The sequence below is a fragment of the Rutidosis leptorrhynchoides genome, chromosome 10 (genome assembly GCF_046630445.1).
Source record: "Rutidosis leptorrhynchoides isolate AG116_Rl617_1_P2 chromosome 10, CSIRO_AGI_Rlap_v1, whole genome shotgun sequence".
Classification (NCBI taxonomy): domain Eukaryota; kingdom Viridiplantae; phylum Streptophyta; class Magnoliopsida; order Asterales; family Asteraceae; genus Rutidosis; species Rutidosis leptorrhynchoides.
In genome coordinates this window covers 81,806,794-81,823,127 of record NC_092342.1, presented here as the reverse complement: position 1 = coordinate 81,823,127, position 16,334 = coordinate 81,806,794, and the positions used below count along the sequence as shown (strand labels likewise).

The 16,334-nt window shown below is 31.8% G+C and overlaps 2 protein-coding genes across 3 annotated transcripts; one reads left to right on the top strand and one right to left on the bottom strand.

Moving 5' to 3' along the window:
• Positions 1-5,989: 5,989 nt before the first annotated feature.
• On the top strand, positions 5,990-9,033 carry LOC139873268 (uncharacterized). 2 transcript variants are annotated; one of them, XM_071861201.1, is made up of 6 exons: positions 5,990-6,379; positions 6,911-7,008; positions 7,229-7,326; positions 7,429-7,613; positions 8,627-8,697; positions 8,816-9,033. In XM_071861201.1, the coding sequence occupies exons 1-6, from the start codon at positions 6,019-6,021 to the stop codon at positions 8,837-8,839; spliced, it is 837 nt and encodes a 278-aa protein (XP_071717302.1). In that variant the 5' UTR covers positions 5,990-6,018; the 3' UTR covers positions 8,840-9,033. The 2 variants fall into 2 exon arrangements, with proteins under 2 accessions (XP_071717302.1, XP_071717301.1); XM_071861200.1 differs by having other exon boundaries at positions 8,624-8,697.
• Positions 9,034-9,458: 425 nt separating this feature from the next.
• LOC139872803 (transcription factor BIM2-like) lies at positions 9,459-12,157 on the bottom strand. The gene is made up of 7 exons (XM_071860729.1): positions 12,001-12,157; positions 11,699-11,786; positions 11,132-11,201; positions 10,947-11,042; positions 10,408-10,787; positions 10,028-10,157; positions 9,459-9,831 (listed from the first exon to the last, which is right to left on the bottom strand). The coding sequence occupies exons 1-7, from the start codon at positions 12,065-12,067 to the stop codon at positions 9,730-9,732; spliced, it is 933 nt and encodes a 310-aa protein (XP_071716830.1). The 5' UTR covers positions 12,068-12,157; the 3' UTR covers positions 9,459-9,729.
• Positions 12,158-16,334: the final 4,177 nt, after the last annotated feature.

Here is a 16,334-nt window from a genome sequence, read left to right as displayed (position 1 = left end):
TATAATATTTTTCTACCATCTAAACGATTCCAAAATAAACTTTAAAAATATAATTAGTTTTGAAAAACTAAATAGTGTATTATTACATATTTCAATATGAACAAATATATATTTTAAATAAGGATATATATATATATATATATATATATATATATATATATATATATATATATATATATATATATATATTATACAAGTGATAAAATATAATATTTAACAGATGATTTAAAATGATACATTTTGATAAACTACGAGACTCTGATTCATAGAAGCAAATGACCACAACGCTCAATTTTATAAGTTACATTTATCATAAGGAAATTTTTTTTTATGAGTAAGTCAAATTATTAATAAGGGTACACGTCGCATAACGTAAAAGGTTAGTTATCTAAACGTACGAAAGTGCGTTCGAAAAACCGAAAGTGGTACATGAGTCGAGTGACAACGTCCGTGTCATTTGAGTAAAAATTATATTTTTACCATGAACGTAAATATAATATAATATATAATTAATTATATAGATTAAATAATAATTTATAATTAATATATATTTATATATGAGTGTCGGTAGAATTGAGTTGAGGATCACAGCTGGAAAGCATCTCCATGCGATCGCATGGGAGATGTGCTATGAAGCCATGCGATCGCATGGCATCTCTTTGGTGGCCAAGTCTTTAAATCGAACGAATTCGTTTCAGTTTACACACACATATCACTTATCCATCTATATTACTCCGTATATAATTATATTTATATTATTATTATTATTATTATTATTATTATTATTATTATTATTATTATTATTATTATTATTATTATTATTATTATTATTATTATTAGAGTAGTGTTATAGTTAGGAGTATTAATATTATTAGTATTTATACATAAAATACTACGACGGAGTGTTGTTCGGGTAATTTTCAAAACTAGTTTGCGAGTAGGATAGGGTTAAGGAAATTATGAGTTATAGCTATGGAGGTGATGAGTATGGTTCATGGGTATGCTCGTGAGGTCAATCTAGTGTTTATCATCTCCGTTGCGTCTACGTACCTTTCCTGCAATATTGAATCTCAATATTGATACGTGAGTACTCATAATTTAATTTTTACATATTAATAGTGTATCCCTGACTAGTGCTCGAGTATATAGGATTATGCATGCTTGTACTTTTGATATTGCCATTAGATAGGTTATGTTGAATCCTGAATTAGTTACATATGCGGTTGAGATAAGGTATAAGATATGCATGTCGTTGGAAAGCTAGCGAAAAATTAAGAACTTTTCATTTAGATATCGAATGGTTTCGATGAACGGATTTGAAGTTATAGTCGATTGAATTTTTGTATTATTAATAAAAATGATTATTATTATCGTCGTTATTATCGTTGTTATAGTTTTTATCTGATTATTATTATCATTATTATTATTATTATTATTATTATTATTATTATTATTATTATTATTATTATTATTATCAATATGTAGTATTATCATTAAAAATTTGTTATTTTTATTATTATCATTATCGTTAAAGTTATAATTAGTATTATCATTAATATTATTATAATATTTATTATCATTAGTATTATTATAATTAAAAACTAATACTAGTAACACCTAATTAATATGATTACTATTATTATCATTAACATGAAAGCGATATAAAAGACGATTAAAAGCTATTAAATGAATCGATTAGGGAATAATGAGTATGGGTATCCTGATGAAAATTAAAATATTGTAAGATATTGATTTAGATAAAATTATCGTTCTTATTATTTTTATTATTAATATTATTATTAAAAGTATCGTTAGTATTAAAACTATCATTTTAACAAAAATTATCATTTTAAATGAAATGTCATTGTTATTATAAAATATCATTATTATTATCATTTTAAATAAAATTATTATTTTAAAATTAATATTAAAAAGTATCGTAAATATTAAAGTTATTATAATTAGAATTATCGTTTTATCATAATATCACTTTTAGTAGATATAAATATTGATATTTTTATTAATAGAGTAATAATAATTATTATTATAAAATAATACAACTTTTACTTATTATTATTATCAATGTTATTTTATCAAATAAATATGTAATACAAAGATATTTTACTACGTGTAAAATAATTACGTTAATACTATCTATCATATTATATTAAATGAACTTTATAAATTTTATTACTTAAGATATATAAAAGTATATTTTTATTATATAAATTTTAATAATAAGTGAATTATATTATGTACTCTAATATAATCTTTTAAAAATATTTAAAAATATTAAACGACGATATTTAAACTATATAATAATCATGTATAAATTTTGGAAATCAGTTTGAGTCAAATTGACTTTTGTTGACCTTTGCATATTAGTCTCGAGCATTAGGATTGTGGTACACTATGACTTGACCTAATTTGTTAGACAAATATTGATCAACATATAAATATATATACTTAATTTAGGTTCGTGAATCCGAGGCCAACCTTGCACTTGTTCAATGACGTTATATGTATTTTTACTACGAAATACAGTATGGTGAGTTTCATTTGCCTTTTTACCCTTTATATTTTTGGGCTGAGAATACATGCGAAATTTTTATAAATGTTTTACGAAATAGACACAAGTAATCGAAACTACATTATATGGTTGAATGATCGAAGCCGAATATGCCTCTTTTTGCTTGGTAGCCTAAGAATTAGTAAACCGATCTACTAATTGACGCGAATCCTAAAGATAGATCTATTGAGCCTAACAAACCCCATCCAAAGTACCGGATGCTTTAGTACTTCGAATTCGTTTTTATCATGTCCGAAGAATTTCCCGGAATGATAGGGGATATTCTTATATGCATCTTGTTAATGTCGGTTACCAGGTGTTCAATCCATATGAATGATTTTTGTCTCTATGCATGGGACGTATATTTATGAGAAATGGAAATGAAATTCTTGTGGTCTATTAAAATGATGGAAATGAATGATTATGATAAACTAATGAACTCACCAACCTTTTGGTTGACACTTTAAAGCATGTTTATTCTCAGGTATGAAAGAAATCTTCCGCTGTGCATTTGTTCATTTTAAAGATATTACTTGAAGTCATTCATGGCATATTTCGAAGAACGTTGCATTCGAGTCTTTGAGTTCATCAAAGATTATTATTAAGTCAATTTATCGTTGGATAATGGATATTATGAAATAGTATACATGCCTGTCAATTTTAGATGTAAAGAAAGTTTGTATTTTAAAAACGAATGCAATGTTTGTAAAATGTATCATATAGAGGTCAAATACCTCGCGATGTAATCAACTATTATGAATCGTTTATAATGAATATGAACGGGTTCTTTCAGTTGGTGTCATAGATCCGAAAGGGAAAGATGTCTCGTCGAATGTGACATGGCGAGACAGAATGATTTTATTTATAGTTAAGTCAAGGCAGCGGTAGCCCCGATGGTTTGATGGATAGCCGAGAAAGATGCAGGGAGTGGATCGTAGCACAAGTTTATTTGTGGTGTTAAGGTGGGGATAACAAAGGCATCTGAAGACGCGGAGATTGGTGTACGTGGGTTTTTGTTGGTAGAGACGGGTGTGTGGTATTTCATGATTAATGGCGGAAGAGGGAAGAATATTAAGAAGATGAGCGGCCATGTGGAGAGCTTCCACCCAATAGATTGGCGGAAGATGAGCTTGAAAGAGAAGAGTGCGGATGAGGTTATTAATGGTGCGGAGCATGCGTTCGGACTTTCCGTTTTGTTGAGATGTATGAGGACAAGAGAATCGGAACTGAATGTCGTGGGTTTGTAGGAGTTGATGAAATGCGGTGTTATCAAATTTGCCGCCGTTGTCACATTGGAATGCTTTTATCTCTTGTTTAAACTGAGTTTGTACAAAGGTGCGGAATTGGATAAATTTAGTTAGTGCTTCAGATTTATTTCGCAACGGAAAAACCCATACGTAATGCGTATAATGATCAAGAAAAATAATGTAATATTTTAAACCACTAATGCTAGAAACAGGAGAAGTCTATAAACCAGAATGAATAATATCAAAAGGCGCGATAACATTTGTGCTAGAAACGGAAAAAGGAAGACGAACATGCTTGCCAAGTTGACACGCATGACACAAGACATAGGGCATAGTTTTATTACAAGTAATATCTTTATTGGAAACAAGTTTGCGAAAAACATCATGGCCTGGATGACCAAGACGCTGATGCCAGGTAACTGGACTAACAGTGAGAGCATTCGGAGGAGATGGCGAAGTGACAGGGTAGAGATCCTCGGTGTTGTCACATCAGAGAAGAAGACGGCGTGAAAGATAATCCTTCACCGAAAAACCGAAGGGATTAAATTCAACAGAAACAAGGTTATCACGTGTAAATTGTCGAACAGAAATGAGATTTTTTACAATATTTGGCGTACCGAGAACATTATGTAAGTGTAAGGGCCGATGAACATTAGGTAACAAGCTATGGCCGGTGTTAGTAACGGGAATAGTGTTCCCGTTACCTACGGCGACAGACTGATATTTGCAATTATTAAAAGTAGTACTTAGATTATTAATACAAGAGGTAAGATGTGAGGACGCACCCGTGTCCATGTGCCATCCGTAATCATGAGGAGTCATTGCACTGGATGCACTAGGAGGAATAGTCTCATGGGTAAATGAAGCGGGCCGGGCTGTGTAAAAGCATTGGGCCTGCTGATAGGCATGCTGTTGGGCTTGCTGTTGTGCCTGTTGTTGGGCCTGCTGTTGGGTTTGAGTAATTTCTAACTAGCTATAATTTTCTGGTTGGCTTCAATGATGTTCTAAAGTTGGGCTACTGGCTGAAATTAATTGTCATGGTGAAATATATATACATTGGTCGAAGACAAAATCTTTTAATCTTCAACTTCGAGTAGACAATGTAATAGGTTAAAAAAAAAAAAAAAAAGGTCTTCCGTAATTTGCAATCGTTGAAGGGAACTTTCGATGACAATTTTATTTTTATTTTTTGTTTCTTTTCACCGATTGAAGGCAAATGCAAGTGATACTATCAAATCAAGAATTGTTCCTTCTTTATTAGAATAAATCAATAATTACAATTCTTTGACAGAAAGTGGATAGTGACTCAACAACTTGTAGGAATCAATCACTTGTAGAAGATCTGATCATGTATTCTAATTAACATATAGCGGAAAATCAACCACTGGGAAATTTTGTAAGGATAGGTGCGAACGGAAAAAAAAAAAAAACTCAAAGAAGAAGAAGATTTTGCTAACGATGACGCAAGTGGTAACCCTAAAACAATAGGCTCGATACCATGTTATAATTCAAAGTAGTGTATTATTATTTTTGTGAGTTGTAGGTATACAAACAATAGCTTATATAGCAATCAACCCTAATACTAGAAGTTGGGCTAAGCGCATATACAAAGTGACATGGACTATAATTATGGGCTAACAGTTAGTGTATATCTCCATCTCACGAACGAAAGACTCATTACTTTCATACGAGAGTGGACTTTCATGAAAGTCAACCCGTTTGGTATATAAGGAGGTGAAGGCTTCATTTTAAGATAAATCGTTTTATCAAGTCCTAGCCGTTTTTTCTCATCCAAAATCATTCAAACTCAAATCGAATAAATAACTCTAGGCATTGATCTAATCCGTTATATCTTTATCAATCAACTATATAAATACCCAAAAATTTACTATTCACTAAAAACTTTGACCTAAAGATCCGATTTATACCAACAGAACCATCAACCGAGTGTCTCAATCTTAGCAAATATATACAACCTTTGATAAATAAATAAATAAATAAATAAATAAACTTCTTTATTCATAAAAAAAGAAATCAAAATAAATTAAAAGTCCTTTAACGTTTATGACACGTCTGTTAGTTAACGGCCGTTAGTACATCAAACCTCAGCAGAAACCATTTCACACTCTACTGGAGTATATACATATACATACTGACTTGAAAACAGAGCAGTTACTTCCTTTGAAATCAATAACAAAAACAATGGAAAGTTTTTGGCAAAAAGCAAAATCATTAGCTGAAGAAGCAACTAAGAGATCTCAAACCCTAATTTCATCAACTGCTTCTTCTTCTCCGGTCAGAATCGCCGATATTGTTTCCGAAACCGCCAAACGATCCAAAGACATTGCCGCCGAAGCTTCTAAAAAAGCCGATGAGTTCAAAACCGCCGCACTTCTCTCACTCTCCGATCAAATTCAAATCTCTTCTCTCTCTATCAACTCGTTTTCTTCCGATGATCCGCCGGCGCCGGAGTTAGAGCTTGAAAAATTCGGTATCACTCAGGATCTCAGAGACTTCGTTAAAGGACTCACGTTATCTACATTTCAGAGTTTTCCATTTCCAGGTTGTTCTAGGCGTAGATTATGTAATTATTTATTTATTTTGTATGTTTTGATTGTTATTTGTTAATTGTTAATTGTTAATTGTTAATTTATCAGGTAGATTAATGAGATCTGATAATAGGAGTTGATTGATTTGATTCATTAATATGATCTTAGTGAAAGAAATTTGTTGAATTATATTTTATTACAATTACAATGATGAATATATGAGTGTGTGATCAACTAGTTTCCTCGATTGATCGTACATATCAATCGAACAAAATTTAGATCGATCTATGTGCTGTGCTCATGTAAAAACCTAATTAATGAATGTATGTATGCTAAAAGGTGTTTGAGTTTCATGGATCAAATATGTGCATGTAATAATCCTACATGTTTATTTTTACTACTTATATTTTGTACAAGTTTGAAAATGAAATCTTAGGAGATATGTTGCAGGTCAGAGTTATATGTGACTAGTAATAGTTATGATTATCTGCAATCTGCGAATGGCTATATGAGAAAACTAAACTTGTTTCTGTTGTAACTTATAGATGATGTGGCGTCTGATGTGGCTACTGTCTCCAATGTAAGGCAAGATCTTTCTGAGTGGCAGCAGAAACATGCAAAACTTGTTCTCACAGCTGTCAAGGTATGGATGGATCTGCTTTTTTTTTCTATAAAAGAAACATAATGAAATTAAGATCTTGCTATCATTTACCGATTAATGGATATGTATCGCGTTTTTTTACATAACATGAACCGATTATAATCATCTGATTATGCCAACTTCCCATTAAATTGAATCAGTTCAAAATGGTAAACTTGGGGTGTTAAATATAGTTAGAGTTATCATTATCATGATTTTGCAGGAAGTGTCAAAGTTGAGATATGAATTATGCCCAAGGCACATGAAAGATGGAAGATTTTGGAGGATATATTTCACGCTTGTGAGCACTCATGTATCTCCGTATGTGCTTATTTTATCCTGAAATTTCTTCTTCTATATGCGATTGAGATATTGATAACTTGTATAAATACCATTGAATTACTTTCTTGTCTGTGTATATAGTTATGAAAGAAAGTTTGTAGAGGAGAGCAAACTAAAACAAATAGCACAAACAGATGGCGAAAAAGTTGGTCAAACTGTGGGACCAGATGTGGTGGGCGAAAAACTGAAAAGCAAGACCTCAACTTCTGAGCAGGACTTGGATTCATATCTTTTGGGAGATCTTGATGATAGTGACGAGCATCCAGGTAACTTGAAAATTCGATGCTTTGATCGTTGTTAATTGATTTATCTTGATGAGGCACTTTCGTCCCATTTTATTTTGATGCGGTTATCTTTATCTCTAACGGGTCAAACACAAATAAGTTAACTAGAACCTACATCTGCCAAAACCGGGTCAAAATTCGTTCAAAATAAACTTTTAGTTCAGTGCATATTATGAAACCTTCTAAATCGTTCTTGCTAAATAAATTGCATTATCTTTGCAATAATATAAATTTATTAATCATAATTGACTCTATAGTTGTGCATAAAAAATTAGATAATGTGGGCATTAATGTTTCAGGTCAACCTAGTCCGACCTATAACCACTGTTGTAAAAACTCCCGATTAATTCCCAATTATTCCTTTTAAGAACAAGCCGAGGCTATTTTCCATATCCGTTTGAATTAATCGTTAAACGTCGGTTAATGGATCAAAATCGGATTTGTTGGTCAAAGCCGGATTTAGTAGGTCAACATCAGTCAAAGTCAAAATTGGTCAACATTTTATATTGAATTTACTATTAAACTAGACTTCTAGAGTTTTTGAACAAATGAATAATTATATTTTATGTTTCTGGACAATCATGTAAAAGTTTATATTGATGGTTTTTTGTTTTTTGTATTCACATATAATTTTGAAATTTATTATTGAAATGTATAAAAAGTCCAATCCGATTAATCTCCAAGTTATCGATTACTCCTTCCAAAGTTCTGACCGAGTATACCCCGAGTAGCAAGTTTTTCACATTAACTACCCGTGTTAACACGCAAACCTGTTCTGAACTGTTACCCCAGCCTTCCATTTTACAACCTTTACATCTGTTTTTATTGTAATGTGTCTATTTTACATAATTGTGTCATGTCTGAAAAGTGTCTTGAACTAATGTGTCTGCTATTTTCCATGTATAAAGTTATTATCTTTATTTCACTCATCTCCTTTATGTTAATTGCATTTTGCTTGTCCCTTTGTTGATGTTCATTTTACTCAATTTTAGATGATGATGATGATGGTAATGATGCTTTTAATGAGGAGGACGACGACGATGATTTTGACAAGATTGACAATTCTGTATGTATAAATTCCTTTTCTATTAGTCAAGGCTTCTAGATATGTGACAAATAAAAGTCTTAAGGAATAATAAGTCGTGTGGTTATTTCTGATGATTCTATTGTATATGTACTTGCAGGAAATTGAAGATGAGAAGCAGTAATTGAGAGTGCCAAGGCTGTTAGATTCACAAGCATGACAAGGGTGTTAGGTTTGTAAATTTGATGAAATATAATTTGTTTATATTTTATGTGGATTTGTTAAAACGATAAGTTGTTTTTTTTTTCTTTTATTTTTGTGCTTTTATGTGTTTAGACGTTGTTAAAATGAAATCTATATAGAAAGAAAACAATCAAACGTGCCGTTATGAGTGTGCTAGCTTATGGTAGTTTATATAGACATATATAGCTTGTGTGTGCTTTGCACACGAGTTAGCGTTATCTCTATTTTTTGTAATAAAAAAAAGAAAAAAAAAAACTTTTATTGAAAAGCAAGCATTGGAAAACCCAAAGCAACATTTTTAATTGAAGACCCCAATGATCTATTCTTTAACACCTTGTATATCTAAAAAACTAGAAAGCAGAAACAAACTTTTATCCAAGCCACTAAACTAGCATCACTCCATTGTACGGACACCCAAAGTTGTCATCAAAAACAGATTTTGGATTTTATAATATGACTTGAAGCAAGAAGTTGCATCTAAATATCTATAGCAGCTTCACTCACGAAAATGCAGAAGCATGATCATGCAAAAATATAGAATTTAGAATTTAAGTTTCTATACCATTTTCCATCCACAATAAAACAAACTTGAATCCCCTAAGCTTACAAAATAATAGCAACAATAGTAATACATACGATTATTCATCAAAAAATACTAAACAAAGTCAAAGATAAACCGTCATCCAACCAATCAAAAACCGCAATACAACTCCCTGTATAATAGTACACATATTTCTCGGGTTGCAACAACGAAACAATACAACATGTACACTTTTAACTGATCCTTCAGGTATATAAACCACCCACCATACTTAAAATACTAAGAATTTGTCACGTCTTCAGCCTTTTTGAAGCTTGATCTGAGTTTTCTCCATTGCCAAAATCATTGCACGGATCAACTGGCTGATTACTAGAATGCGGATTGTGATTATCCTGAACATGAATCAAAACAATACTTACAACTTATAACCACCATCACATAAAATGAAGAAAAAGAAAAGGATAAACTTTTGCAGGTCACACAAGTAATGTACTTTAGTGTATATCAACTAATTTGGAGTTAAGACATTGTTTAGCTGAGTTTACTAAAGGAAAATAAGATTTTTATTTTTATTTTTATTTTTTTTACCTTTGCACTAGAAGTGCCAGATGTCAGTCCTCTATTCGCTCGTTTCCCAAGATCAACCTGAACGGAGATCGTGGCTTGAGTCAAATCCACTCCCGAGTTCTGAAGTGCTTGTGTAAGAGAATTCAACAACCTGTAATATGAAATATACAATAAGAGAATATTATAATTATACTTCAGACGAATTAACCAAGATGTTGTACTAATAGTTTTTCTTTTTGGTGTCATTAAAGGAAAGGATCATAATGTAACATTCTGGAATTTAGTACTACTTTATTAGGTTTCATACACTTAATGACCAGTTTTATAGAGGTAATGATAATCGATGATCATTAAATCAAAAAGGGAATGACATTTAACACAAAAGAATCTCAAGTACTCACCCTTGGGAATAAACACTTGAAATGTTAATTGTGCCACCTTCAACTTTTAACTCCTCTTGCTTATTTCCAACATCAGCAACATCGGTTGACTGCAAATCGACATTACCGACTGACCCCTGAAGGGTAGGATGGGAAAATGTATCATCAACTTGCTGAACAGGGACATGAATACTTGCTTGTAAGGGCGTTATTGTCATTTTACTTGCTAATTCAGGTTGAGAATCAATCAAATTTGGGGCAGGATTATGCAGGGCTGTACTGATGGTAGGGGCAATTGAGACATTTTCATCAAATCTAACAGGAAATGATGGGGAAGATCCAGAATCATTCTTTATAACAGGAGGTTGAACAAAATTTGGGACCCGCCAATGACTGTTTCTCTACGAGACAAAAATATATATATATGGAAAGTTAGTAACTTGGATGGTGTTTTGATTTGCGTATAACATTTTGAAACTCATTTTTTTGTTATCGTAACTTGCAAAATATGTATTCTTGCATTTGCTAAAATACACAAGGCTAAGTGATCAAGTGATTACCCAAGGCATTAATTTTGTGGGCTCCGCGCTCCAACCTTGGTATGATCCCTCGTGTTTTTGTACTCTTTCTTGCAAGTATTGAACATATTCTATCACCTGCAAAAAGATGATACTAATCACATAAGATGATTATCCCTAAAACGATGATTATAAGTTACACAAGTATACATTTATAGTTGATTTACCTCCAGTAGAAATGATGCTGTATCTCTCTTTTGATCACTGTTTGGTATCAAATCCCTCAATATCTGAAATCTGATAAACAGTAAAAGTATTGTAAAGACCATACTCAAACTATGATGCAATACAACCACCACCGAAAATTATGTTAAGCAGAGTGTATTAAATAGTCTTTTCTAAATTATCTACTCCTGAAGATGAGTAATACTAGCACAAAAACTCAACGAAATAAATGTATTATGAAACCATTTTCAAGTGATATGATCTATTTACAATCAGACAATCAGCTGTAACAAAACGAGGTGGATGAGATAAGGTTCTAACACAATTCTGCTCTTTGAAGTTGGAATTTTATCTTTGTGCAAATACTCGTCAATTTACAAACAAAATAACCCTAACTATCAGTCAAATACAATCAATTTAACCACACTGAACATAAATATAACTGATTAGCAATTAGCAACATGAAAAACACAATAACTCGACGCCAAAAAACCGTATAAACCATTCAGTTAATACATCAAAACACAAAATTGTAATTGTGAAATTATGATTTCAAATAAAAAACAAACCTTTCATTAATTTTGCTCCTTCTTCTCTGTTCTGTAACTGAATGTTTAGACCTAGTTGCATCGATCTTATCATTATTGATCTTCATTTCTGCGTTCCCAATTTAATATGATTAAATTAAATTAAATTATAAAACCAACCTTTTAAATTTAATTTAAATTAGAATTAGAATGATAATAATAAGGAATTATACAGTAATAAAAAAGGCAACTTTATACGTATACGTTAATAATTAATAGTAATAATTATTATTACAGTTTAGTTTACAGACCTTTGGAGGAATTGGAATTATGGTTATTATTACCTTTTTTGGAAGTGTTGTATTCTTCATATTCATCTTCCTGCTGATGATGACCTTTACTTGATCTCATTTTATTTTCACTAATTGTTATTGTTATTCAGTTAATTAAAAGTGAAATTAACGGCCTAGATCTAAATTGAAATAATCATCGAGTTGGGGAAAATATAAATGACTTACGTAAAGATGCAAAGAAGATGGAAGGATAGATTACCGAATTGGTTATACGCCGGCGCCGGCCACCGTCACAATCAACTTCACGGACACAAAAACACAAAAACACAAAACCACTTCCCTTCACGTGCTTCTCATGAGCTGCCTCAACTTTTTAGTTAATCTTTTTTCCTTTTTTTCCTTTTTATTTTTTTGTTAAATTTCAGCTCCTTATTTAATTTAATATATATATATATATTTACTTTATATAAAAATATATAAAATTTAAAGCAGTAATTATTAAATTGTACGAACTTAATATATATTTACTTTATATAAAAATATATAAAATTTAAAGCAGTAATTATTAAATTGTACCAACGTTTATGTGTCTTAACGACATTCTAAAATCATCACATTTAAAAGGACAAAAACTTACTCGTAATTCTTTACCTCCGTGACAATAAATAAATTTTATTAGAGGACATCTTTCATGAAACTATTTAAGTATAACACAAGTGTCATTCATGTCATGTGATTCTGAAACTATTTAAGTATAAGACAAGTGTCATTCATGTCATGTGATTCCTCGATAATCTTTAGCCAAAGCCAAGCCAAAGATTGACGCATATGGCACGGCAAAGCCATAGGCTAGCCAATCTTTGGTTGCTAACCTTTTCGTCAGTTCACAACGTATTTGATCACGAAAGTTCTGGCTGGTTTTTCACGTTTCAGTTATGTTCTCGCATTTCCGTACCTCACAAAACGCGAGGGGGCCTAGCGAAACGTGAGATTTAGCGGTCCAGGAGCCCAAATTTTACCTATAAATACTATATTTAAGCCCCATCTTTAAATTTGACATTACGAATTCTGGAGCTGCGCTTACGAATTTTTAAGGTGTAACTACCCAAAACCGTTTACCAAAAACGAAAAACTTTTTTTTATATAAGTTAAGTCACATTAATACATAACATTTTCAACTTTGTTTCAACCAAAAATATAATATCATATCGATACGTTTAACAATTTATAACGACACTTGGTACACAAATAACATATTACAAAAGCATTTGTAATAATGACTCAATCACGCAAAGTACGGGTTAATACTCAATAACCCAACCCGATACCAAGAGCATAATCCCGGGGACTACCAAATCCCCAATCCGCGTCCAAATATCCAAATGCTACCCCATCGAGCCCAAGCGCTCCTACGCACCTAGTCTATCAACTAGCTAGCTTCGTAATCACAATACCTGTAAAAAGGTAAACAACGAGAGGGGTAAGCATAAAGCTTAGTGAATGCAATAATTATACATATACATATATAATCTACTTACTAGCAAACACTTACACAATACCGCATACGAGCTAGCAATTCAACAACCATGCAAAACTAAATATCCGCAATTCACAATAAGCTAGCATCGCCAATAGCATATAGTTCACAATTTAATATGCTAAAACTACAACACACACAACCATGGTTAACCAATCGTACAAGGGAATGGTGCTCGCGAAAGACCATCGGAGTTCACAACATCCATTAGTGTACTTAACACCGCGTATCACTAACCCCCGGGTGGCATCTTAACACCTCGATACTTCACCCCCGGGTGGCATTTTAACACCTCGATACTTCACCCGTCAAACTTCCCAGAGTGGTGTCTTAACACTTCGACACTTCACTCGTCGTACATTCCGGAGTGATGTCTTAACACTTCGACACTTCACTCGTCACGTGAAATGTGGTGTCTTAACACTTCGACATTTCACATCTCACGCTACACAACTAAATACATCATATACATACACATATAATTATTCCACTCACCTCGTGAACTCGAGCATTACAAACCATGCGCGAAATCTCCACCAAACGCAACTGAGCAAGCTTTTACCTATAATACGCATATAGGTATACAACACAATCAACATATGTAAGACCCAAATATTTCACCGTACATATGTGTAAATATGATCTTTGAAGTGTGGGTGTTCGTTTCATAATTTAAAAGAAGGCAGAATCTAGTCTGGGCGTTTGGCGCGCCGCCCGGCCTTTTGGCGCACCGCGCCACTGTTCTGTGACAGATTCCTTTTAATTAGATATTTTGAGGGCAAATTGATAAAATCACAAGGAATCCGACTTTAAGGCTTGGGATCAGTTGTTGGAGCCTCATTTACTCCATTTCCACCCACTTAATCATCTTCCATTAAATCCCAGAGAGAGGAGGTTCTAGAGTGAGAAAGCTTCATTAAAGGAAGGAGGTTGAATCGGGTCTTAGTTGTAGTGACCCGAACTTTTCCATGTTTATATATATATTAAATGAAATTGTTATTTACATGATTAAGTGTTTCCAACATGTTAAGCAATCAAACTTGTTAAGACTTGATTAATTGAAATATGTTTCATATAGACAATTAACCACCCAAGTTGACCGGTGATTCACGAACGTTAAAACTTGTAAAAACTATACGATGACATATATATGGTTATATATATAGTTAACATGATTTTATTATAAGTATGTATCTCATTAGGTATTTTAACAATGAGTTATATACATAAAAATGAGACTATTAATTTAAGAAACTCGAAAACGATATATATAACGATTATCGTTATAACAACGTCTTACTAGGTACATATGAATCATATTAAGATATTGATACACTTGGTTAATTATGTTAAATGATAAGTAAATATATTATTAAGTGTATTAACAATGAAATACATATGTAAAAATAAGACTACTAACTTAATGATTTCGAAACGAGACATATATGTAACGATTATCATTGTAACGACATTTAACTGTATATATATCATACTAAGATATATTATATATCATAATATCATGATAATATAACAATTTAACATCTCATTTGTTATAATAAACAATGGGTTAACAACATTCAACAAGATCGTTAACCTAAAGGTTTCAAAACAACATTTACATGTAACGACTAACGATGACTTAACGACTCAGTTAAAATGTATATACATGTAGTGTTTTAATATGTATTCATACACTTTTGAAAGACTTCAAGACACTTATCAAAATACTTCTACTTAACAAAAATGCTTACAATTACATCCTCGTTCAGTTTCATCAACAATTCTACTCGTATGCACCCGTATTCGTACTCGTACAATACACAACTTTTAGATGTATGTACTATTGGTATATACACTCCAATGATCAGCTCTTAGCAGCCCATGTGAGTCACCTAACACATGTGGGAACCATCATTTGGCAACTAGCATGAAATATCTCATAAAATTACAAAAATATGAGTAATCATTCATGACTTATTTACATGAAAACAAAATTACATATCCTTTATATCTAATCCATACACCAACGACCAAAAACACCTACAAACACTTTCATTCTTCAATTTTCTTCATATAATTGATCTCTCTCAAGTTCTATCTTCAAGTTCTAAGTGTTCTTCATAAATTCCAAAAGTTCTAGTTTCATAAAATCAAGAATACTTCCAAGATTGCAAGTTTACTTCCAAGTTTTCTAAATCCATTCCAAGTAATCATCCAAGATCAAGAAACCTTTGTTACTTACAGTAGGTTATATTTCTAATACAAGGTAATAATCATATTCAAACTTTAATTCAATTTCTATAACTATAACAATCTTATTTCGAGTGGAAATCTTACTTGAAATTGTTTTCGTGTCATGATTCTGCTTCAAGAACTTTCAAGCCATCCAAGGATCCTTTGAAGCTAGATCTATTTTTCTCATTTCCAGTAGGTTTATCCAAGGAACTTGAGGTAGTAATGATGTTCATAACATCATTCGATTCATACATATAAAGCTATCTTATTCGAAGGTTTAAACTTGTAATTACTAGAACATAGTTTAGTTAATTCTAAACTTGTTCGCAAATAAAAGTTAATCCTTCCAACCTGACTTTTAAAATCAACTAAACACATGTTCTATATCTATATGATATTCTAACTTAATGATTTAAAACCTGGAAACACGAAAAACACCGTAAAACCGGATTTACGCCGTCGTAGTAACACCGCGGGCTGTTTTGGGTTAGTTAATTAAAAACTATGATAAACTTTGATTTAAAAGTTGTTATTCTGGGAAAATGGTTTTTATTATGAACATGAAACTATATCCAAAAATTATGGTTAAACTCAAAGTGGAAGTATGTTTTCT

What these genes read in the sequence shown, in the direction of transcription:
- LOC139873268 (XM_071861200.1), top strand. Translation starts at nt 6,019, where the DNA reads ATGGAAAGTTTTTGGCAAAAAGCAAAATCATTAGCTGAAGAAGCAACT. An exon ending in TTGTTCTCACAGCTGTCAAG is followed by an intron (nt 7,009 to 7,228) that starts GTATGGATGGAT and finishes ATGATTTTGCAG; the next exon opens with GAAGTGTCAAAGTTGAGATA. An exon ending in TGATAGTGACGAGCATCCAG is followed by an intron (nt 7,614 to 8,623) that starts GTAACTTGAAAA and finishes ACTCAATTTTAG; the next exon opens with ATGATGATGATGATGGTAAT.
- LOC139872803 (XM_071860729.1), bottom strand. Translation starts at nt 12,067, where the DNA reads ATGAGATCAAGTAAAGGTCATCATCAGCAGGAAGATGAATATGAAGAA. An exon ending in CCACAAAATTAATGCCTTGG is followed by an intron (nt 10,788 to 10,946) that starts GTAATCACTTGA and finishes TTTGTCTCGTAG; the next exon opens with AGAAACAGTCATTGGCGGGT. An exon ending in TCAAGTGTTTATTCCCAAGG is followed by an intron (nt 10,158 to 10,407) that starts GTGAGTACTTGA and finishes TTCATATTACAG; the next exon opens with GTTGTTGAATTCTCTTACAC.